Source organism: Myxocyprinus asiaticus, chromosome 47, assembly GCF_019703515.2.
Source record: "Myxocyprinus asiaticus isolate MX2 ecotype Aquarium Trade chromosome 47, UBuf_Myxa_2, whole genome shotgun sequence".
Classification (NCBI taxonomy): Eukaryota; Metazoa; Chordata; class Actinopteri; order Cypriniformes; family Catostomidae; genus Myxocyprinus; species Myxocyprinus asiaticus.
In genome coordinates, this window is record NC_059390.1 from 3,762,229 (window position 1) to 3,788,560 (window position 26,332).

Below are 26,332 nucleotides of genomic sequence, written 5' to 3' on the forward strand. Positions count from 1 at the left end.
GAGCAGTGAACGCTGTGAATCTGAACACAGCTGCAGTGTGAAAACCAACATACTGTGCAAACACAAACACACTCACAGACAGTGTTCGGTATTCAAGAGACTCTCTCTCTCTTTACAAAGTGTTAATGCACAGCAGTGGTCTAATGTCTCACACACTCTCCTCCTGTACAGCTCAGACACAGTTCACTCCCATAGGGCAACTCACATTCCCCTGTGAGCAGAGGCACCATACTATTATTTCAGGCTTTGATGGGAACAAGACACACTCTCACAATCTGACAACACACCATAGTCACCACCGTATAATGCAATTGTATACTAAACCAGAATGGGTGAATCTGATGGTCATGTTAACTGCGTGAATAACATCACTGACCCTATCTATCTATCTATCTATCTATCTGTCTGTCTGTCTGTCCAGGTACAGTATATCTATCAAACCAAATAGAATAGAATGAACACTAATATAGAGTATGGAATGGAACAGAACAGAACATAATAGAATAGAACAAACACAAATTTTCTATGGAATAGAACAGAACAAAATAGAATAGAATAGAATACACACTCATTTATCTATAGAAAAGAACAGAATACAATAAAAACGTATACATCTATGTAATAACAGAACATAACAGAATAGAATAGACACTAATATACAGTATCTACAGAAAATAAAAGAATTGAATAAACTGTAATATCTATTAAACAAAACAGAACAGAACAGAAAAGAATAGAACAGAATAGACACTAATATTTCAATAGAAAAGAACAGAATAAAATAAACTAATATATCTATGGAACAGAACAGAATAGACACTAATATATCTAAGGAACAGAACACAAAAGAATAAATAGTTTTATATATATATATATATACATATGGAACGAAACAGAACAGAATAGAATAAAACAAACACTAACATTTCTATGGAAAAGAATATAACATAATCTAATATAATAAACACTAATACAGCTATTAAACAAAACAAAGCAAAATAGAATAGAATAGAACTGAATAAACACTAATATTTCAATGGAACTAAACAGAACAAAACAAACCAGAACAGAACTCATCCTTCCATAACAATGCTCTACAAATACACATGTATCAGCAATTTAAACCTATTGTTTTGCAAAAGTCCCCTTTACAGTAAATGAAAGCAGTTTGAGTTGATTTGCGAGATGTCTGCTGGCACTGTACAGCAGCTCATGTGAGAAGCGGTAAACTGAGCCTTTTTCTTTTCTGGAGAGAGGAACACACAGACACACCGATCAACATAATGGGCCATGAGCTGCAGTGAAACCTTCTTCAAATATGATCTGCTCTGCCGCAGAGCTCCAAACCACCTCTCCATTCCAAATTAGCACAGACAGCTTCTGTATACAAGAATACATGGTGTCATTAAAGCAAAAGAAAGACATGTCAAATACTAAGAAATTCTGGATTTCATAATCTATCTAGTGGTCTTAGACTTTTAGACCCCACTGTATGTGCACCGTGAAATGCCAACATCTGACTCAAATAAAGCCAATTAAATGAGCTGTGTTTGTGTGGTTTCAACCATTGCAGGTGATGTTTTAATGAAGGCAAAAGTATGACATCATTCATTATGTAAATTATGCAGCAAATGTTTCTCTGTGTATTATACAACTTGACGTTCACATACCTCCCTGAAGTGCCTGGATCTGTTCGATCCATAATTCATAACCAGGAGCAGACATGTCTCCAAACTCTGACCAAAGCACTTTCAGTGTTTATTACCTCTGTGTGAACTCTGCCCTCAATAGGTAGAGAGCAGAGGCCTTTGATACAAAGGTGTTAATTATAACAGACTCATTCTTGTGTCAGATGTAACCATCTTATACAAAAACACAAAATTATGTTCAGATATAAGATCCACACAAGCTAAAAAGTGGTGATTGCTTAGCTAATCATCACTATTACTATTGCTCATACTTTGTATTAAACTTTGGCGCATAACCATTTGCGCTACGAACATAAAGGGTACATCAAGTATGTGTGCTATTTGTTTCTAAGCAGTCTGACTTATTGTGGACAATAGCACGGGTGAAGATATCCCATAGATTTGCATTAAAAGAGGGTCCCAAGCCATAGAGTCCATAATATAACAGATAGTTGGAGGTGAGCTCCAGAACACCAAAGCAAACACCCAGAAACACTGCTCATATCTAGTTATAATTATTATAGACTCATCCTTACCCTGACTTCTGGAATTTTAGATTTAAAAATAATAACTTCCCCATGCAAGGTGGTCCAGACAGTTTCTTTTGTGGACATAATCAGGCATTTTGTCTCTACCCGGATAGCAAAACCTGCCAACAAGGAGCAAGTTACTGCCTATGACATAAGTGGGCTGTCCCACCTTCTATGAGCAGCAAAGCTTTTAGCTCTGAGCTGCTGCTAATGCACATCTCTGCATTTTTCATTCACATATATGCCACGTCCCTGCACACACTAACTCTGGGCACAGTTAAGTGATTTATAGCTCTGGAAACCCATTTCAGTTCATCTATTTATTTTTTAACTCTACACTCCAACAATTGTCTCATTCGTTTCTTATTTTTATTTGTCCTTATTTATTTTTTTTTATAATATTTCTTAGGAATAAAACAGAATAGAATAGAATAGAATAGACATTAATATATCTATGGAACGGAACAGAATAGTCATGAATATATATATATATATATGGCACGAAATGGAACAGAATACAATAGAAACACTAATATTTCTATTGAACAAAGCAGAATAGAATATATATTAATATATTGTATCTATGGAATGGAACAGAACGGAACAGAATAGACACGCATATATCTATGGAATGAAATGGAACAGAATAAAATAAAAACACTAATATTTCTATTGAACAAAGCAGAATAGAATAGAGCAGAATATATATTAATATACTTTATCTATGGAATGAAACAGAATGGAAAATAATAGACATGGATATATCTATGGAACGAAATGGAACAGAATACAATAGAAACAGTAATATATCTATGAAACAGAACAGAATAGAATAAACACTAATATACACGGAACAAAGCAGAACAAAATAGAATAAACAAACACAAATATTTCTATGGAATGAAACAGAATAAAACAGAACAGAATCGAATAGACACAAATATATCTGTTGGGCTCTTCGTTCAGGAGCGGGTTTGGTTATTAGCAATAATTAATAATTATCAAAGATAATTATTAATTATTAAAATCAACAGAACATTGATTAGAATCAACATTAGCTTACTAATCCTTTAAATCAACAATCATCAAAGATAACTATCAATTATCAAAATCAATAGAATATTAATCATTATCAAAGGTAACTATTAATTATTAAAATCAATAGAATATTAATTAGGATTAATATTGCCGGAGCACCACCCTGGAATCAGGGACTAATAACCAGACAGTATAGCAGTCTCAATATAGGATTGTTCTCTTAGGAAAGTTGACTTCTGGAGAACATCAACATTCAAAAGGTAAACAATGAAGGCTTGCCAGCCCTTGACACAGGTGCATGCAGAAAAATACCAAAACACTTCTCTTTAAAGTATAACCAAAGTTTATTGATGCAGTAATATCAATTAATAATCAATATGATGCAGTCGATAAACTTCCGACTTCCAACTACAAACTAAGCAGTAACATAAGATATGGTAACAAATAAGCCTATAATACATGATAGGAGGGTAGGTGTGTGTGTGTGAATGGGTGTATGTGTGTGTGTGTGTGTGTGTGTGTGTGTGTGTAAGGAGAGAAGGAGGGCACAAAATGGCGGTCGTGGCTCTCGTGGAGAGTACGTCACACGAGGTTTCCGGCCAGAGAATGTGGCCTCGAATGTGGGCAGAGAGACTGGTTAATGGCGTCTGCCCGTTTACCCGTCTCCGCTGGTGTGATAACTTAGGGACAAAGCTGGACTCTATCGCCAAGTTATCTGTTCACCAAATGTATGTGCGGGTATGTTTGTGAGGGGTCGTATGTGTGTGTGTGGTTAGTACGAGAGAGAGAGAACAGAGTGACGGCACCGAAGCCGAGAAGGCAACCGTTAGTTTTATCACTCAGAGATGCGGCGGATGGATTACGAGCCGTTACGGTCGTTGGTTTTTTAATGGATAAACTCAGTGTGCCCGTCTCACCCGCGATGGCGAAAATGCACAAACAGCCCAACATTGTTGGACGACAACACAGCAAATCTCATTCGTGGTAACAGTACTGTAAGTTACAATAATACCTTGAGTATTATTAGCAGCAATGAGCGGACTCAGCGGTCCATAAACTGTACAAGCAATAGCCTTGATACACAAGAATAACACACTATAATAATCTATCTCTGCCCAGACGTAAACCTCTTACTTGAATCGCATGAGGACGCAGGTAGAATGTGTGTTCGTCCATCATTTGACTCCAACTCGGTTCCTTGAAGCTTGGGTGATGACGGGAGGCTGTTTCCTCGCTCTGTCAGTGGGCAGTATGGCGGAAGATTCTCGGCGGGTTGGCGGAGAAATCAGCAAAATTGACTTGGTTGAAGAAGGAAGAGAAATCTTCTTTCTTCACTTCTGCAGGCAAAAGGGTGAGACGCGGATTGCTCAGTGGTCTCCTTCAGATCCGTTAGCGTGCTCAGTGGAACACGGAGAATTCTCGGCTCATCCAGAGAGATGGAGACTGTATGGCCAAAGTTCAGGTACGTACGTTACTTCCAGGCTACACCTGGGAGCAGCAGGGCTGCAACTAGACGCGGCACATACTGTCACTGGAAACCAAGCTTAGAAGGATCTCCGAGGTTATATACTCTCGATGACGTCATGGTTGAGGGATGTGTTCTGTCATGCATTTCATCCAGTAGGAGTTGAGAGTTCGATCCTTCAGAATATCACACCTAGGTGTAAAGTGAGCAAGGCTTGATGGGATCTGTAGTATGTTTTGGGCTCCCTTTGTTTGATATTGGCGCCGTTTGTGTTATCAAGCTTTGAGTGTTCCTACAGGCCGCAGTCAGGCTTTATGACTGTATGTAGGCCTGCCTTTGTCTCCTGAGTACATGAGGCCCAACAATATCTATAGAATGAAACAGAACATATATACAGCATCTCACAGATATATCTATATAAATGGAATGAAACAGAACAGAACAAAATAAACATTAAATCTATGGAACAAAATAGAACAGAATAGAACAAACACTAATATTTTCATGGGATGAAACAGAGCAGGACAAACAATTACAGATCAGAATATAATAGAATAAACATTAACATATCTAATGAATGAAACATAACAGAATTGAGTAGGCACTAGTATATGTATGGAACTAAATGGAACAGGATGGAACAGAATAGAATAAACACTAATATATCTGCTGTATGGAACGAAACAAAATGGATTGGACTCTCTCGTTCAATTGTCTCATTTGTTTCTCATTTTTAGTACTTCTAAGGCATTTTTGGGGAAACATCTGAGAAAAAGTTGACACTCAAAGTAAAAATAACTCAGAACTCCATTAAAAGAATTTTGTCACCCAAAAATGTAAATTCTGTTATCATTTATTCACCCTCACATTGTTCCAAACCCATATGAATTTAGTTTTTCCATGGAACACAACAGGAGATGTTAGCAAGAATATTAGCTTCAGTCACCATTCACTTTCATTGTATGGAAAAATAGATGCAATGAAAGTGAATAGTGACTGAGGCTGATACTCTGCCTAACATCTCCTTTTGTGTTCCACAGAAGAAAGAAGATCATTCAGGTTTGAAACAACATAAGGGTGAGTAAATGATTTGAGTGAGGTGAGCGGTCCCTTTAAGATGCTGAACACTAGGTAGGATAAAACACTGCTAGTCTTTTTACCAGTAGGAGATACTGCCTAAAATATGAATGTTATCGCTCTGTGACAGGTTCAGTCTTCATAGATTTCAAAACACTGATACTGTCAGCTGGAATAAAACACACTATTACGAGTCACACACTGTAGGTAAGCTGATGGAGGTTATTGCCAGACTATCTAAAGAAAGGACAAATATATATGTATGAATTGATTGGCAGCATACAAGCTGCACTTGCCATGGAATACTGTATATAAAAAGTGTTTCTGAATTTTAGCATTTTTATTATCTTGCTTTATTATTAAGCTTGACATTGCAGTTATCAGTTGTTTCAGGTCATAGCAACTCAAAGTAGGAAATCCAAGCAGCTCTCTAAGGGCGAATATTGAATGGCAGAAATAGACATTTATGAATAATATATACAGTTGAAGTCAGACCTATACACCTTAGTCAAATACATTTAAACTCAGTTTTTCACAATTCCTGACATTTAACCGTGGATAACATTCCCTGTCTTAGGTCAGTTAGGATCACTACTTTATTTTAAGAATGTGAAACGTCAGAATAATAGTAAAGAGAATGATTTATTTCAGCTTTTATTTCTTTCATCACATTCCCAGTGGGTCAGAAGTTTACATACACTTTGTTAGTATTTGGTAGCATTGCCTTTAAATTGTTTAACTTGGGTCAAATGTTTTGGGTAGCCTTCCACAAGCTTCTCACAATAAGTTGCTGGAATTTTGGCCCATTCCTCCAGACAGAACTGGTGGAACTGAGTCAGGTTTGTAGGCCTCCTTGCTCGCACACACTTTTTCAGTTCTGACCACAAATTTTCTATCGGACTGAGGTCAGGGCTTTGTGATGGCCACTCCAATACCTTGACTTTATTGTCCTTAAGCCATTTTGCCACAACTTTGGAGGTATGCTTGGGGTCATTGTCCATTTGGAAGACCCATTTGCGACCTAGCTTTAACTTCATGGTTGATGTCTTGAGATGTTGCTTTAATATATCCTATTATCCACATAATTTTCCTTCCTCATGATGCCATATATTTTGTGAAGTGCACCAGTACCTCCTGCTGCAAAGCACCCCCACAAAAAGATGCTGCCACCCCTGTGATTCATGGTTGGGATGGTGTTCTTTGGCTTGCAAGCCTCACCCTTTTTCCTCCAAACATTACGATGGTCATTATAGCCAAACAGTTACATTTTTGTTTTATCAGACCAGAGGACATTTCTCCAAAAAGTAAGATCTTTGTGCCCATGTGCACTTTCAAGTTATGTTGATATAGGACTTGTTTTACTGTGGATATAGATACTTGTCTACCTGTTTCCTCCAGCATCTTCACAAGGTCCTTTGCTGTTGTTCTGGGATTGATTTTCTCTTTTCACACCAAACTATGTTCATCTCTAGGAGACAGAATGCGTCTCCTTCCTGAGCGGTATGATGGCTGCATGGTCCCATGGTGTTTATACTTGCGTACTATTGTTTGTACAGATGAATGTGGTACCTTCAGGCATTTGGAAATTGCTCCCAAGGATGAACCAGATTTGTGGAGGTCCACAATTTTTTTTTTCTGAGGTCTTGGCTGATTTCTTTTGATTTTCCCATGTTGTCAAGCAAAGAGGCACTGAGTTTGAAGGTAGGCCTTAAAATACATCCACAGTTACACCTCCAATTAACTCCAATTAGCCAAATAGCTTATCAGAAGCTAATTGGCTAATTGTCTAAAGGCTTGACATAATTTTCTGGAATTTTCCAAGCTGCTTAAAGGCACAGTTAACTCAATGTATGTAAACTTCTGACCCACTGGAATTGTGATATAGTCAATTAAAAGTGAAACAATCTGTCTGTAAACCATTGTTGGAAAAATGACTCGTGTCATGCACAAAGTAGATGTCCTAAACGACTTGCCAAAACTATAGTTTGCTAATATTAAATCTGTGGAGTGGTTAAAAAATGAGTTTTAATGACATCAACCTAAATGTATATAAACTTCTGACTTCAACTGTACGCAAATGCTTTCATCATACTCATATGTCTCAGATTACCATTACTATTTCATAAACATACAGGCAAAGACACATAATTGCCAATAAAACAATCACATTAGCATTATTTAATCATTTAATCATAGTTTTGTATTAGTTTGGGTTGTTGGCAGTGCATCAGTGAAGGTCTCTGCATCAAGTGCATGGAGGACTCGTGTAAGATGTGCTGGTCAACTGTCTCTTTGTCAATCTTATTACCCATAAGCTTGTATGCTAGCACCCGTCACCCTATGCTAACCTTCAGCAGAGTCCACTGCAGTCAGCAAGAGTACACAAGCCTACTAATAAAGCTATGAATAAATCTGCAGAAAGGAGAGGTGCATAGAATACAAGCTCTGCCGTGTTATATCAGGTGAGGACATAATTTCTGAAGTATGAAATTCTGTAGTCTATCTGAAATGTTTATGGTATAAGTGCAAGGACGTTACAGAAACACAGCAGCATTGTAATTACTTTAAGTTCACAAATAAATTGTTGCAAAACCATTTTTTTTCGAAAATGTTCTCAAAATCTCTGGCTTAGTTCAAAACTTGTTGGAGATTAAAAAATGATAAAAGAAAGAAAATACATTTGAGTATTTTTTTTAAATGATGAGTAAAAAGCAAAAAATTGTCCCCTGAAAATACTCACTGGAACACACATCATTTATCTGTGATGATGACAACTAGGCTTGGACTCTGAGCAAATCATTTCTCATTACAACAACACAAAGTCTTTGGGCACACTATAGACAAGTAGTGATCAAATCTCATTTGTTACTGAGAACAATATGTATTATTTACCCACAAAACCCCATAAAAGAATCATCATCCATTGCAATGGCTAGTATATTTCTGTTGTTATACTCTCCAATACTCCAGAGCTGCACTGTCAGATCTGCTTAAAATTTTAAGATGGATCTGGTAATCAAAGAACCTTTGCATATGTTACAAAACTTGAAAAATATAGACTTTTCAATTGTGTGTCTGATATATCAATATGAAAGCCTCCAAGGTTTGAGTATTGTTTTTTTTTGTTTTTTTGCCTATGTATTCTTTACTACTGATATGGTTGTTTTAATTTATTGTTTGTCATCCTTGCTCATTTTTGGCAGTATTCTATTCTATTCTATTCTATTCTACTCAATATTTTTTTTTTTTTCATTTTCATGTAATTCACGTACTAGTAGAAAAGATACACACTTGTCCTTGTTCTTATAGATTTATGTACTATTCTATCCAACTTTTCAACTCTGTTCTATTCTATTCTGCACACTTGTACATCAACCATGTTCTTATAGATTTTTGGCAATATTCTACTCTATTTTACTTCATTCTGTTCTGTGCTATTCTATTCTACTCAGTTCTCTTCTACACACTTCTTGTACATCACCCTTGTTCTTATTGATTTTTGGCAATATTCTATTTTATTCTACTTCAATATGTTCTGTGCTATTCTATTTGATTCTACTATTCTCTTCTGTTCCATTTTATTCTACTCAGTTCTGTTGTACACACTTTTTGTATGTCACCCTTGTTCTTACTGATTTATGGCAATATTTTATTCCATTCTATTTATTATATGCTATTCCATTCTACTATTCTATTCTTTTCTATTTTATTCTACTCTGTTTTATTCTACACACTTCTCGTGTGCCACCATTGTTCTTATATTTGTTTTTCCAATATTCTATTATATTCTAATTTATTCTGTTCTGTGCTATTCTATCCTACTATTCTATTCTTTTCTATTCTATTCTACACAGTTGTATGTCACCCATGTTTTTATACATTTTTGGCAATATTCTACGCTATTGTACTTAATTCCATTTTGTGCTATTCTATTCCACTATTCTATTCTATTCTACTCTGTTCTCTTCTACACACTTCTTGTATGTCACACTTGTTTTTGCAGTATTCTTTTCTTTTCTACTTTATACAATTATATTCCATTCTAACATTCTATTCTGTTCTATTCTACACACTTGTATTTCACCCTTGTTTTTATAGATTTTTGACAATATTCTATTCTACATTATTCTGTTCCCTGCTATTCTATTCTATTATTCTATTCAGTTCTATTCTAATTTACTCAGTTCTCTTCTATACATGTGTGTCACCCTTGTTCTGTTAGATTTTTGGCCAAATTCTATTCTATATTATTCTGTTCTGTGCTATTCTATTCTACTCTGTTCTATTCTACACACTTGTATGTCACCTTTGTTTTTATAGATATTTGGCAATATTCTATTATATTCTACATTTTTCTGTTCTGTGCCATTCTGTTATACTCTTCTATTCTGTTCAGTTCTACTCTAATACATTTTTGACAATGTTCTATTCTACTTCATTCTGTTCTGTGCTATTCTATTGTACAATTCTGTTCTGAGCTATTCTATTCTATTCTACACACTTGTGTGTCACCCTTGTTCTTGTAGATTTTTTGCAATAATCTATTCTATTCTACTTTATTCTGTTTTGTCCTATTCTATTCTACTCTGTTCTGTTCTACACACTTTTTGCATATCACACATTGTTCACACATTTGTTGTAACGACATGACATAGCATAGCATAACATATGGTTAAGGTCCCCAAAGAGTAAGGGCAGAATAAGGTGTGCGTACCTCGTGCAGTTGCTCCAGCTCCTGTCTTAAGGTCTCCTGCTCGGCCTCCAGCTCCGCATACTGCTGTTTGAGGGTCTGGTTCTCCTCCAGCACCACCAGACCACACTCTGCCGCCCGGACTTTCTCCCGGTTCGCCTCCACGAGCTCGCGGGTCAGCCGCTCCACCTCCGCCCGGTAATGATCCACCGACTCCCCGCATCCTCCTCCACCTCCCCCAGCAGCCATCGCCGCGGCCCCTCCACCTTCCTCGCCCCGTCCCTGCGTTAGATGGATGGATGAATGGATGGATGGACGGAGAGGAGGCACCAACACCTTATCCGAACCTCCAGTAGAAAGTCAGTGATCCAGACATATGAATTACTCAAAAACAAAGAATATATATCCTAACTCATTTCGAGCGAAGAATAAACATCGCGGTCCAGAAAAGAGGGTTGAATTGAAGGGCCTCGCATCCTTTCTTTCGCTTTTTTTTCTGCTTAATCATGGGTATTGGAACGCCATCTCTAGGATGGAGAAAAGTGTCCTAACTCACTTCGGCCGTCTCCTCCTGTCTGTGACGTCAGCACATCCTGCAGCATCTCTTCGCGAGCTCATGAATATGACATCTGTAGCGCTGACGTTGCTTGTAACCTTCCGGGAGCGCCCAGTCACTTGATGTAGTTAATATTCATAAGCCGCTTATAGTAGGATTCGTTATTTATTTTATTTTTTTATTTATTTGATTGGCCAGGGGAATATAACACAAGGATATACAATTATAAAATAAATCATTTAAATAAAAATCACAGGCTTACCGTCTACTTTTCAGCTAATTATGTAGGCTTGCTTGACAAACGTCACGTTACGTCATTAATATTCATGAGCAAAGAAGTTTAAAGTAAAATTGAGTTTTTCACAAGAATTCCTGCATATGTGCAATTTTAATCAATCAAAGACAATTTGAATTTAGGTAATAAATAATAATAATAATAATAATAATAATAACAAAACCTAAATGAATTTGTTTGTGCCAAATCTGATTAAACGAACCCTTCAAAGACGGCAATCTGTTTAGTCCTTTCTCTAAAGTACCACAAGAGGGCAGAAGACTCCTAAAATGCCCGTTTGAAAACTGTCAATAATTTTGTACACCAGATAATATTGTATAAGACTGTATATTAATTATACAGGTATACATATTGTGACATGTGTAGTTACATCACGATAATAACACCCTTAACACAATTTTAATGCACCACTCACTCTCGTGTTTTTTGCTTAAATAATAATAAAAAAATAAATTAAAAAAAATCTGTGATCCAACATCTGCATATATCAGTCAGCAAATTTAATTAATCCTGCACAAACTATCGGCCAATTAAATACAAGCGTTTTCTGTCTCAGTCAGAAGGTTGCCCTGATAAGACAGAGATAATCAAGACATTACTTTATTGGTCGGAGGCTGTAAAGTCCCGATAACGCAAAGGTGAAAAGTTGAACTTTTGGAAGAGTAATAACGTCAAGGTAAGGCCGCCGCTGTAAAAATAAACATGACTGTGTTAAAGTGTCCAGGTTAGTGAACACCCTATAACAACCCAAAGAACATGAACTTGTATTTCTAGGGCCATTATTGGGACAGATATGGCCAAAACGTCTCTAAAAAAAATGTATGTACAGACCAAAGAACTTGTTCAGCTAGAATGAGGAGACAGAGTTGTTATTAATTATGATTATTTATTTATTTATTTATTTATTTATTCTGTTCTTATGAGCATTTTACACATCAGCAAATCACTACCACTTTTTAAAGGTGATTTCCCGCCGTTTTGCTAACTTCAATCACACGTCATTTCTTCGAACACCTGAACGTTCCAAAGACATGTCAGCCAATCCGATTTCAGGAAACCCGAACGAGCAAAAAGATTGACAGGCAAACGGCGTTTCTGATTGGCTAATAAAGGGCGGGCCGCTTCCCTCATACTTTATTTAATCGTTTACCGAGCCCAGGCCTGTCAGAGAAAGTTTGTCAGGAAATTTCTCAGAAAGGACACACCAATTTCAGCGTCATCAAAAACTTTGGCGGTATTTGTCAGGTAGCAGGGACATAATAAAGGGATATTCCAGGTTTGAAACAAGTTAAGCTCAATCTACAGCATTTGTGGCATTATGTTGATTACCACAAAAATTAATTTCGACTCGTCCCTCCTTTAAAAAAAATAGAAATAAATAAAGAAGCAAAATCGAAGTTAAAGTGAGGCACTTACAATGGAAGTGAATGGGGCCAACTTTTGGAGGCTATTTTTATTTTAATTATAATTTTTTATTTTTTTTTAAAGTACATACATTAATTCTTCTGTCAAAACTCATGTATTATTTGAGCTGTAAAGTTGTTTAAATTGTCATCTTTACAGTCCTTTTAGGGTTAAAGGTTTGTTGACATTACATCGTCATGGTAACAAAGTTGTCAAATTGGCTATAACTTTACACAGAAAAGGTTAGAAAGTGATTTTATCACACTAAAATCATGTTAACACATATTGTTTACATCCTGTGGCTATACTTTTGAAGCAGTGAGTATTTTATGTTTACAGATTGACCCCCATTCAGACTCCCAAGGAGTTCATATGCGCATTTTTGATTTATATGCCAAACATGAACAAACGATAATTTGTATTTTTATGAAGGTTGGTTGTTGAAGACATGTGCTTGATTGTTACACAATACTTCACATGGGTGAATCTCACAGAGCCTATCAAGAACATACTCAGGGTCATATTTCATCCCAAAACCAAAAGAATGAAAAATGAGAAAAAAATAGAATAAATAAATAAATAAAAAGCATACAAAAACGAATGAACTGAAATGCATTTCCATGACATATAAGCACTCATGTTAATGCATTATTACAGTACTTTCTAGGTTTTGTTTTGTAAATCCCATTATTTTCAGTGGTTATCCCTATTAGATTTCAATCCAATAATTAGATTAAACTTTTCATTAGATATGTTTAGCGTAAAACAATATTTTTTTATTATAGCATGAAAGTGAAAAAAGAGTAATACAATTATATTTTATTTAAATCATCAGAAATGAAAGGCAGTAAAACAAATACTACCATGATATAGTTACTTATTATATTATGATAATTATATTAACTATATTACTTGCCCCCTAATGATCTCCTTTAGGCCTAATTATACATATTATTGTATAAAGAATGAGTTGGTGTTGATTGAATTTTATGGGCAAGAGGTAAAATAATTCTCAATATAGTTATTCATTCTGACAGCTTATGTTAATGGATTGAATTTTACATAAAGGGATCACATTTTGAATTTGGTTAGAGAGAAAATAAAGCCCTAAAAGATATAAAATGCCCTTGAAAATCAAATCCAGGGGCAAATATTACCCCTTAATGGAAAAGCAAATTTCTGACCCTGAATAACACGTCTGTTTAGATCTTTCTATCTCGGTTAAGTAAGTGTAGCTTAATTTTTCATCAGCTTTTTTGCCATTATTTGACGTCTGTTTTCGTTCAGGTTTCAATGTGAAGTCATCCTTGTGTTCGCCCTCTCAACCTGTCCTGACCTGCCTGTGAACTCAAAGTCAAATTAAGATAAGGCCACACTTTATGGTTTAAGAGCCAATAAACCAATTCAGTGATAATTAGAAATCTCAACAACAAAATTCATTTATGGCACCATATCCATTCAAGCTTATGGTCTATTGCTTGGAGGGCGGAGATAACATCTTGATGCTGTTAAATAGAGCAATATTAGAATATAAACAATCTAGTTTAATACATATTTAGGTTGCTTTAATGCATGCACACATACACATAGACACATGCTCCCATTTCATGCCACTGAATGTAAATTGGATTACAGATCTGTGATATTTGTCAGAAAATAGCACTGATCCATATACATGACTGTAATGTGAACTTTCTAGACCTTCTTAACATCTTTCTATCAGTTTCTCCATTGCCTGAATATAAGATATGACAGTACTCAGACCACATGTCATCATTTCTCTTCTAGGATTCTAGGAATCTATTAGTACAGTCAGTTTGGTTACAAGTGCTGTGTCACAAATTACATTATTCTTTTGGTGGTTTTATCAGGTTTTCATTGTGATGAGATAAGCAAACTGATTTACAACTTGCCACATTCATCATATCACATATGATTTGGTATTAAAACAAATAAGGTAATTCTAATGTACAAAATAAGTCACTAAGTCTTTATAGACACCAATGTGACTCTGTTGAATTTTACTATAAACAACTAATATATTACAAGGCACAATGTGCCATTTCAGAAAGCACTGTTTAGATCCAAAATGGGACAAAACCTTTATAGCACTGTTGTTGAAAAAGTGTAGTTGTACTCTTGGGTTGCTAGGCTTGGTGACCCATGAAACCGATGAACTCAAAAGTAAGAATGATGTTCCAGGGTGGCGCGTTCAGTAGAACCAATAGGATGGCAGATTGACCCCGGTGGGCAGAACTTCTGTTCAATCCTCACACACTGGAATTGAAAGCAACCAGTCAGATAGTACATTTCAATCTCAGCTAAAGGCTAAACAGGAATTGTTTTCATTTATTTTATTTTTTTTTTCACAAATCAAACTCTCTATAAATCAATGGAATATAGCAATCTTTATATATATATATATATATAAAAACTTGCTCTCTGTATACAACTATTTATAATTAATCTCTAATAAAAGCTATATGAAAATTAAATGGCAGTCTCTAATGAGGTGGTCTGAATCAAAACAATAAATCACATTTGATATTTCAAAGCTGTTTCTTTTAATAATTTTTCTCCAATTCAGGTGCTCAGTCATGCTGGGGTGATTTATAGTCCTGCTGAGCTCCAGTTCTTGGCAAACACACCTGAAACAGCCAATCAAGAGCTATGGAAATAACAGGCAGGTGTGTTTTCACAGGATTGGAATTAAACTCTGCAGGACGGTAAATCTTTATGATCTGGATTAATTAGAAGAACATTAACACAAATAAATATATCTAACATGCAAGACTTTTCAGTTCTAATGGTATGCTACTGTTTTTTCTTCACAGTGATTTATGAAACATGAGTGGGCTACAGTCATTTAACTCTTCTATCAAAGATCCTGAAGCAGGATGGAGTGATTGTGAAAAAGATGAATGAGGGTGTTTACCGGAATATAGAGGAGAGGAGGTAGGGGATGGTGAGTGTGTTTTGTGTCTCTCAGCACTGTTAGAGGTGTGTGTCCTCCTTTAGATTCACTGCGTCTCCACTTCGCCCTTCGGTTCTGGAACCAGATCTGAACACAGATGATCAATAATGCAGAGTTGGTGGGAAACTTTGTACAAAGCAGAAAGCACCAAATTAAGTTTTCTTTAACTTTGGTTAAACTACTGAAAATGTGTGTGAAATATATTTTCACACACACACACACACACACACACACACACACACACACACACACACACACACACACACACAACACACACACAGGGCCGTTTCAGACCATTCTGGTGCCCTCCCTATTGGTGCCCCCATCGGGGGGATTGGGGGGGATGGCAGAGGCCTCCTCTTTGGCACCCTCCCAGCACTAGGCAGCCGCCTAGTTTGCCTATGCCTAGAAATGGCCCTGTACACGCACACGCACACGCGCACACGCACACACACACACACACACACAGTTTAACCATATAAGTGATGACATCTCAAAGACCTCCATTGATTTCATAACAGGCTGATGATATTTTCTATCCCCTAACCCTAATCCTAAACCTAACTCTCACAGAAACCTGTGCACATCAGTAGATTTAAAGCTAAACGTGATTTGGCCAATTTATGGGCCTTTTTACTAGTGAGGAGGACCACCTAAAATGTCCTCGCTAGTGGGTTTTCAACTAGTTTCACTATTTTAGTGAGGACATTTTCACAAATTTGGCACTCACAAATATAGTGAAACCTGTACACACACACACACACACACACACACACACACACACACACACACACACACACACACACACACACACACACACACACACGTTTTCAGCATTTAATGGGTTGCAGTTTAATAGTAAGTATAGTAGTTTTTATGACCATATTAACTGAGAGACTCTATGGAATATTTGTTCTTTTAAAAAAAAATGTCACACTGCAGGACTATTTGAGTGAACTGCGATAGAACGCAACAGTAAAAAAATCCTTTTAATTTTCTCCATTTTTTAACGCTAATTTATAAACTTTACCTTAAAATAACTTTTAACCTTAAAACCAATCACTCCCAAGATGCGCTGTGAATGATGCAGTTGACTCGGTTGCCCTACTCTCTCAAACTATTTATAAACAGTATTTGAATTTATCTGAATATTTTACAATATTCTTTATGTAAAGTCCACATAATTGTTTTGCCTGTTTTTAAGCAGGTAATGAAATGCTCTTTTTGTATAGTTTTATTATCTTCCCTGAGGTCCACTGATAATGTTAGTAAAGTTTTGCATTAAAACAGTCATAATTTAGTAATAAATGACCATTTTCCACCCAGTCTCTGGCTCTCTTTCTAAACCTGGGGTATTCAATTAAAGTTCCCAGAGGTCCGATCTCTCCATTCCCTTCCCAGCAAAGGTCCGGATAATAATAACTTAATTGGTGTCAGTAGTCAGTATGGCTATGCAACATTATATATACACTGGTGGCCAAAAGTTTGGAATAATGTACAGTTTTTGCTCTTATGGAAAGTAATTGGAACTTTTATTCACCAAAGTGGCATTCAACTGATCACAATGTATAGTCAGGACATTAATAACGTGAAAAATGACTATTACAATTTGAAAACAATGTTCAGAACTTCTTAAACTACTTCAAAGAGTTCTCATCAAACAATCCTCCACGTGCAGCAATGACAGCTTTGCAGATCCTTGACATTCTAGCTGTCAGTTTGTCCAGATACTCAGGTGACATTTCACCCCACACTTCCTGTAGCACTTGCCATAGATGTGGCTGTCTTCTCGGGCACTTCTCACGCACCTTACAGTCTAGCTGATCCCACAAAAGCTCAATGGGGTTAAGATCCATAACACTCTTTTCCAATTATCTGTTGTTCAATGTCTGTGTTTCTTTGCCCACTCGAACCTTTTCTTTTTATTTTCTGTTTCAAAAGTGGCTTTTTCTTTGCAATTCTTCCCATAAGGCCTGCACCCCTGAGTCTTCTCTTTACTGTTGTACATGAAACTGGTGTGAGGACACGTGAGGCGTCTATTTCTTAACTAGTTAACTTTCAGTACTTTAATAAAACTTTAAATGTATACATTTTAACAATATAATAAAAATGTGTGAGTATGTACAGACACACACACACACCTTATTGTAATGAAATTGTGCAAGATTATTCACTTTCTATTGAGTGAACGAAACACATTTCACATATCTAAAAAATAGTGTGCTGTCAGCATTTGTGTAGTCAAAGTTGTGACAGAAACGTTGTGTTGTACCTGAACTCTGCCTTCAGATAGCTGGGTTCGAGAGGCGAGCTGGTCTCTAGTCTGAACATCAGGATAGTGTGTTTGCTGAAAAACTCTTTCCAGCTCCTCAAGCTGAGTGACTGTGAATGTAGTCCGCACCCTTCTGTGACTGGACCAGTGAACTATGCGATAACAAATAAACATTTGTTTGAAATAAAGGCCGGATATGAGCCCTAAAAGCTTGACTGGAAAGTCAATGAAATCTTAACCTCAAGCACACACAAGCTACAAAACGTATGAAAAATATCTGTTAGAAACTAGATAGACCAAGACTAAGTCAGTAGGAAAAAACAATAGATAAGGAGTGCACATTTATATTAAAAGTTTAATGCAATGTAAATATATATGAATATATTTGGCTTGCATGAAAAGTTTTTAAAGAGAGAGTTAGAGAGAGGAGAGAGAGAGAGAGAGAGAGAGAGATTGTTGTAATAAGTATTTGTTTTGCATTAAACTTATAAGCATGAGAGAGAAAGAGAATAGTACAATTAGTGAAGTATTTACAAGATTTTTTATAGTAAAAGGAAAATAGAATAACTTTCAGAATGAATAATAAATAATATCAAAACACACCTTTGTGTTGGCTGATTTGAGGAGCTTCTGCCTTCAGTTTTGTCTGTGTAACTCCAGATATTTTATCCACACTTCTCTGTTCTCTTCGGTCAGGTCGCACAGCCAAAGAGAATGGTTTCTTTAGTATTTCCTCAATAGAGTGTGACAGAAAGTTTGTGTTGTTTGTGGGAGTTCTGCTCTCATGGGACTTCTCCTTGTGTTTCTCTAATTCAACATCAACTAATAGCATTTTGTTGCCTTAGAATGTCTTTCAGTGTCCTTCAAGTAGTTCGATATGTCCCAGAATGACTTAAAGCACTCCAGCTCTCAGAGAATCTCTCTCTCTCAACTTTTCCTCTTCTAGTCCCTTTCCCACTGTTGTGTGTAAAGCACCAATGTGTGATATGATTTGAAGCACTGAGAGGAGGAGCTGTCAGTTTACGGTGTAACAAACGACTCTTCTACCTCATCATGAGCTGTGACTGTGCTGTATGTCTGAGTCTTATCACCATCTGCATTCATTAGTCATTAAACAAATGTTTTCTCTGTGATTTTTGTCAATGAAACACTGATAATGACCTGAACCCCTGATGCTCTGCATGCATCTCAGACCACTGAGACATTACTTACTGGAGAAAGGCCTTATGCAACGCTATAGAATGCTTTAATATAAATTAAGCAGTGTTTTCAGTTGTCTTTGTTTGTAGATTTATATATATTGTATGTGTGCATGAGTAGATCTGATTTAAAAGGAATTAATGTGACAGTGATGTGATATCTAAGAAGTAGGGCTGCAATGGTATATGGATCCACGCTGAACCGAACGGACACAGTGCCTTTGGTACGGTACACGCAGTCACATGAATGATTACATATCTTAGCATGCGTGAAACCAATATTAAAACAACATATAACGAACAACACAAACCGTGTAGAACTAAAACAAAACTTAACAGAACAGAGCGACAGACGGTACACTAGAACCTGCGGATCAGATAAATGCATGTGAAGATTATCATAGCTAACTCGCTATTTTTCCCAACTCTGATGGAACTAAACAATATATAAATATGTCTTAAATAAGCCAGAGATTGAAGACCCACCATCGTCTCTAAAATCTGTTGTTTGATAGCATTATGGTTTCGCAGTAAACTACAGGACAAACTGGGCAACGAGTAGTGAACAGGACAAAGGCTGTGTGTCGGCTCTGTTTCACCGAGGTCGGTATGTCTCAGGAAGCACATCTAACATGATGACTCATTTGTGGCGACATTATCCACATGTGTCTCTTGAGTTTACGGGAGCAAAGCATAAACAGCCTGTGCAAGTTAGTCTCGCCACGGCGTTCAAGCAGCCTCTCGCTGCAAGCTCAGACAGGGTTAAAGCGATAACGAACGCCTTGCTGCAGATATGCAACCATACACAGTCATCAAGAACACAGGATTTAAGCATCTGCTTAACATGCTTGAGCCCCTTTATAAAGTTCCTACAGCAATTCTGTAGTGCCCGCTGTATATAAACAAGCACGCGCTGTAGTTTTCCAGCAGGGGACATTGTCAATGCTAACAGATCCGCCCTCTCCTCTGATAATGTCGATTTTCTGATTTCCCTGAAGAAATAAACTTGAAAATTGAGTGATAAGTACAAGTGGTGAGCTGAAAGACAAAAGACACAGAAATCTGCACTGCTAATGTCTTAATTTAGTTACAATTATTATAATTGCAGCTTTCTTTTCTTTTTAGTATTATTTATGTTTGTATACAATGTGAATATAAGAGGCTCAGTCATGTATAAATGAGCCTTCACAATAAGAATTGTTGCCCATCAGCCAGTGTGTTTTCAAAATAAATAATTTAAAGAAAGATTCAATGTGTTCCCTGCTGAACCGAAACCGTACCGAACCGTGACCCCAAAGCCGAGGTACGTACAGAACTTTAAATTTTGTGGACCGTTGCATCCCTACTAAGAAGTGCATTATATGAAAAGTTCTAGAAACCTTTATTCCATATATTACTTGTTAGCTATTTTTTTGTTGTTGTAAAAACTCAATTTATCCACAATTTGTAGAGCACAGATGTGAGAATGTGACCTCTTTTTCTCCTGTCATGTTTCACACTAAACTTTCACATGGTTTCTTCTTCTATTGACGTTCTATATAGACAACAGCGACACCAAGTGGTCAGATGTAGAAAGACACTTACCTATGTCTTCATAAAGAAATAGTTCTTCCAAAAATGAACATTTTCTGATTATTTTCTCAAATGAATTTATATTGAAGGATGTATGAGGTGTTTTTGTCAACAGGTTCCAGAACGTATGAGTTCCAAAAAGGACATAAAGGCAGCATAAAAGTAATCCATACGACTCAAGTGGTTTAATCCATGTCTTCTGAAGTGATACAATCGCTTTGGGTGAGAAACAGATAATCATATAAAGCTTATGATTTGGATCCCATTGACTTACATTGTCTGTACTAAAATACCTCATATATTATTCAAAAATCTTAATATGTGTTCTGCAGAAGAAAGAAAGTCATACAAGTTTGAGATTGCATGAGGGAGTAAATGATGAGGGAATTGTCATTTCTGGGTGAACTATTCCTTTAAAGTGACAGTAGTGTTGGTTTGGAAACTTTTGCTTGAGACAAAAAATGTTGAAATGTAACTGCACAGTCCAGGGTTATTTAACCATAAATGGTTGTAATATATAGTTTCACATGATGATTTCCACCCTTTCAAATTGAACAGGTCGTTTTTGCTACTGTACGTTTAAGACTTCCATATGTAAGGGCCTCTTTTATGATTGGCTTACCTCTTTGCATTTGAAATGAGTAACAATAGTGTTAAATAGGCATTAAGATGAAAATGTGGGCGGTTCTAGTTGCAACTTATTTTTTTTATAACCTAAATGTTCTTGGTGGAAGTAGACCTATATATCGGTTATACCGATTAATCGGAGCCGATAGTTGCTTTTTGGAACTGATTTTAAATTGGTTTTCGGCAGAAATCTATGCAGATACTTGCCAATAGGTTTATATATTATATAGGCTATATATATTTCTCTGTGTTCATCCGTTTCCGGTGCTGGACGAGTCTACAGTTAGAACGGCGTGATTCTACGGTACAACAGTGGCCTCTAGAGGTGAAATAAAAACAATCACTGACACTTCGTGGGGATTTGTGGTCTAAATCTGTCATCATTGACAATATTTATCCATATTTTAACTTCACTTGCATATTGAATGCAAATTTTGTTATTTTGATTAGATAATGAAGTGTTCTGAATTGAAGCAGCGAGGGCATTCAAAGAAAAATGTGCCCCGTCAGCACAAACATAGTAACTCTAATTTAATTTCTTGTGAATAATAATAAACCTTATTCCTCATTAAATCTCATCTGGTGAAATATAAAGGCAACAAAAAGCTTAATTCGGGTTAATACTTAATATAGAGCATTATAACGGGCCAAGATTACAAAATAAGAGTCCCCGGTGTGTTTCAGGCTGGTTTATTGTTAAAAGCCCCGCGTTATGCACCAATTAAAGGTAATAAGATAAGCACACTCTCCTTTAGTGTGTGTGCACACCAGGGTTGCAACAACTAATCGATAAAATCGATAATGAAAATAATCGACAACTAATTTCATTATCGATTAGTTGAATATTTGCAGCGAACACAGAGAAGCTCGGTCAGTGACTTCACTTTACAGCTTTACTACTTTGTTGCATTATGAAACTCATTTGAAAAACGACGGAGACAAGTTGAAGTGTACAAAAACATGACCCTAGAGAGCACTTTATAAACACTTTGAAGAAGATCATCATAAGCATACAGTTTATATTGGAGCAGTTGCTGCATCAGGTGTTGAAAGAGGGCTTGTGCCGTTTCATGCACTAAAGACTTGTTTCTCTCCAGCGCATAACTTACATTTTACTGCTATTTTCTCTGTTTTGTAATGAATACATGTTATGAATTCAAAATCAGGCACGTATTTCCATTTCTCAAAGCCATTTGTCTTGACCACAAGCGAGTCTCCGTTCAACTTTACAGAGCACGCTAGCACGCGCATCCACGTCGATCAAACTGATTGCAATGGAGAAAGGGAGCGCAATCATTTTGATTAAGCCGCACAACATCATATCAGCGATTTCAGTTTCAGTGTAATCAATTATGTGGCTTTCATGGATGCCACAATGTCTCAGAGGTCCAAATGTGCCGGCTTTTAAAGAGTTTTAGATGGTTTTCATTTTGCCCTCTGCTGGGCTGATGTTTTTGTTCCACTCCATCCCTGATGGATCATTTTACTCTTTAATGAATAGTACTTTTTGTTAAGCTTTACATGTGTCCTGAAAGTAATAATAATAATAATAATAATAATAATAATAAATTCAAACTTAACTTTTCATGATTCGGGCTTTGTTCAAAGTTTTGCGAATGTATAGGATTGAGTAGTAGAATTCAGTACCGTAACTCGAACTAAATACTCGCACCCTTTATTATTTCATAAAAAAACAAAAACAAATTTTCATAAAATACAGGAAATAGAATTTTCGTGTTTTTATCCGATTAATCGATTAATCGAAAAAATAACTGCAGATTAATCGATCATCGAAATATAATCGTTAGTTGCAGCCCTAATGTGCACACAGCATATAACAGTATCTCTCTAGCAGACCACTTGGGAACAGAGTACAGTAAGGTGAAAGTCAGCAAGCAGTTCAAACAGTATTTGACATCATACAGTCTGAGCCGACCTGAATAATTTACTAACAACAAAACTATTCATCCACACTCTGAGATACACAGATATCTACCTATCCTCTACAGAAATCACACAGGAGCAAGGCCAAATATGCAGTAAGCAACACAGGCTAAATAAGTTCTGCAGGGGTGACTCAAGGGAGCTGCAGTCATCTATATTTTATCATGTTGAGATTTTGGCTGTGACTGTGTTTGACTGATCTGTGTGGCTGCTGTCAGTCAGTTTATCTCAGGGATTGTGTTTCACACTTCTGGAAGCTCTTGAAAGTCTTTCCCCCACTGGAGACACTAGATGGCAGCCTAAGACATCAAAAGCTGCCTGTTATTTAATGTAAATATTTATTCTCAGGGGCCATTCAAATGTGTATAGAGACACATAGACTATTTATATAGAATAATTACTTTTCTGATGTTTTCTGATGTCTTTTATAGCTCTCGATATTTACAACAAACATTTTGAAAAACATTTAGAATCGTTAAAGTGTTTTTGTGCTGTGAACTCATATTTCTTTATGCTGTTTAGAAGGACTTTATATATTCAAAGTATTGCTTAAATTTAGCTAAACTGGATGTTTCTCCCAAAACTCTTTAGAAGAAAAGAAAATGGTCACATTAGACCTACAGTTAGAGTACAGAGCTATAAAATGAATGCGGATAGCATAGCTGAGGTAATTTAGTTTTGAAAGAACTGAATGTGAAATGTTTGAAGAATTTGTTGAGAAATAATGTCACATGGCAAACTCTGACTTTGTGTTCAGATTTTGGTATCTTGGTAAATCTGAACACATTTTTCAGGTCTCTTCTTCAACTCAGAATCTCCAGAGACTGGGGTTTTATTTTCAGGAGAAATAATCTGAGAAGCAAACGTCTCAATTTGATCCCTTTAATCTCATTGCTGTGTAAGAGTAACAATATTGAGATATTAAAGGATATCTCCTTTGAGACTTTTGTTTCCTATTGTATAAAATATAGTATTCTAAGAGTTATGTTAACAATATTTTTCATTTAAATTGATCTTTCTCTTTCTCTCTCTTTTTTTTTTTTTTTTTTTTTTTGCTGTCTTATTCTCTCTCTCTTTCTGAGTCGACCTTTTTTCCCTGAGTCTCTGCTGTAATCTATCTATGTGTGAGGCAGGAGTTGTGCCAAATAGCATTATTTCTGCAGCGTGCAGCAGAAAATGGATTAGACATTCAATTATCACGCAGTCCCTCCTGCACTCAAGTTGCAGCCTGACGCCAATTTCTAGCCCAACAATACTGCACGGTTTAACAACAGCAGTATGCTTTACAATGTCAGACATAGGGCTTGTGACTAATAACACTTAACTCCAAAAGTGTGCTACTAAACATACATCAAAAGTGCACATGTATTTGTTTTTAATGTTTTCTTTATAAGGCCAGAAACATACTTTAGATATGCCTTCAGTACGTAAAGATGCACCAGATGAGTTTGGGGTTCTGTAGTGGTAACAAACCTCAGAACTCAAGGGGGCGATAGAGTTACCTTCAAAAGTCTGTGCCATTAAACAGGATGTGTTATTATTCTGGTAAGTTATAAACTATAATATGCTCAGCAATATTCTATTCACACTGTTGCTTCGTCATGACATTGGTTTGCTTGAAAGAGAAAGCTCACTGTAGAAGCGGACAGTTCAAACTAATCTCACTATAGTGGCCCTTGTTGCAACACTGAAAATACAATGCATACTTGCGCTGTGTTATGAATTGCGGTCTGACACATTCTGAATCATAACAACGCACAAAATTAAGCTTGCTTGGCTAGAAGCATCTGTATGTTTCTACCTTAAGTCTTGAATGGCTTAATAATTACAGGTTATCTGGTATGTTCCTTTAATATAATACTAGTGTACTGCATACTGCATACTGTGTAGGATATACGGCTTTTTTTTTTTTTTTTTTAAAGAAAAGTCTGTAAGAAGCAACGTGATGAGGTTGTGAGACAAACTGTACTGTTGGAAAAACTTATTGCATACTGCTTTTGGTTTCACATACTATTTTTTTTAAATAGTATGCAGCATACAGTATGTACTGCTCTGTATTCAGTAAGTAGTAAGCTAGTATTCCATTCCAGACAGGTGAAACAGAACTTTATGTTATGCAGAATGTTTCAAACATTAGTATGCTACTTTAGCTATGTTTCCATCCAACTTGCGAATTAAATGTATGCAAAAAATCGTAACATATTTGCGAATAAAGCAGCATTTCCATCCCACGTGTTTAGAAGAACAAAATCATCACTTCTAGGAAAATTTGTGCAAAATAACATTGGAAGTTGAAGACACTGAAGTCTTTTATTATATTCACATCGCTTGTTGAGACAAATTCACATGCTATATTTGATGCTTATCTATATTTTAAATTCGTGAGGAATATATTTGCTAAATGTCTTTTCTTGTAGTTTATGCACGTCTTAAACAATATAAAAAAAAAATATCCACTTCAAGTGAGCATATATGTTTTTTATGCGCATTTTGGAAACTGTATTCGCATCTTGGTGTTTCCATCCAGCATTTTTAAAGCGAATATTGAAAATTTGCATGCAAATACGTGGATGGAAACCAAGCTAACATTGCCAGATGACCTCACTACATTGCATGTTTGATTCAGTGAGTGACGTCCAGTTATAATTCCAGATATAGACGAAGCCAACATGCTGTTATTCTACAGACTTTGTTTAGGGTTTTTCCAAAAATCCCTAAACCTAGACCAAAATGATCAATTGTACATAACTCCTTCTGCAGCTTTTCAGCTACATTCAGCAACTTGGCTGTCGCTGCATATCGAGCGTCATATCGCGGCGCCGTTTTGTGGCCCGTTCTGCATAACGCGGCGGCCCATTTCAGCCCGCTTCGCAGCTGGCCCACTAGGAAAAGTCCCGGTTCTCCCGATGGCCAGTCCGCCCCTGGTTGTAACTAGCATTTCCATATCTTTTCTAACTAAATGGAAGAACGGTTTTCGCAGAAGGGACCATCAAATATCTGA

At 36.4% G+C, this 26,332-nt stretch overlaps 2 protein-coding genes across 6 annotated transcripts in view; both read right to left on the reverse strand.

The window, feature by feature from the left end:
* The window catches only part of LOC127436509 (protein bicaudal D homolog 1-like), a 36,325-nt gene extending 25,275 nt beyond the window's left edge, over positions 1 to 11,050 (reverse strand). For all 5 annotated transcript variants that reach the window (XR_007896417.1, XM_051690737.1, XM_051690738.1 and 2 more), the window contains exon 1: positions 10,513 to 11,050. Coding sequence is in view for 4 of the 5 variants with exons in the window: in XM_051690737.1 (XP_051546697.1) it covers positions 10,513 to 10,737 (225 nt within the window). In the remaining variant the exon portion in view is untranslated. The remainder of the gene's footprint in view (positions 1 to 10,512) is intronic.
* Positions 11,051 to 13,524: 2,474 nt separating this feature from the next.
* On the reverse strand, positions 13,525 to 18,915 carry LOC127436542 (intestine-specific homeobox). The gene is made up of 4 exons (XM_051690809.1): positions 18,593 to 18,915; positions 17,990 to 18,141; positions 15,679 to 15,804; positions 13,525 to 15,020 (listed from the first exon to the last, which is right to left on the reverse strand). The coding sequence occupies exons 1-4, from the start codon at positions 18,819 to 18,821 to the stop codon at positions 14,922 to 14,924; spliced, it is 606 nt and encodes a 201-aa protein (XP_051546769.1). The 5' UTR covers positions 18,822 to 18,915; the 3' UTR covers positions 13,525 to 14,921.
* Between the last annotated feature and the right edge of the window lie 7,417 nt (positions 18,916 to 26,332).

Excerpts from the sequence above, each read along its gene's own strand:
- LOC127436542 (XM_051690809.1), bottom strand. The coding sequence starts at position 18,821 with ATGCTATTAGTTGATGTTGAATTAGAGAAACACAAGGAGAAGTCCCAT. Across the intron at positions 18,142-18,592 it reads TCAAATCAGCCAACACAAAG|TTCACTGGTCCAGTCACAGA; the intron begins GTGTGTTTTGAT and ends GTTATCGCATAG. Across the intron at positions 15,805-17,989 it reads TATCTGAAGGCAGAGTTCAG|ATCTGGTTCCAGAACCGAAG; the intron begins GTACAACACAAC and ends ATCTGTGTTCAG.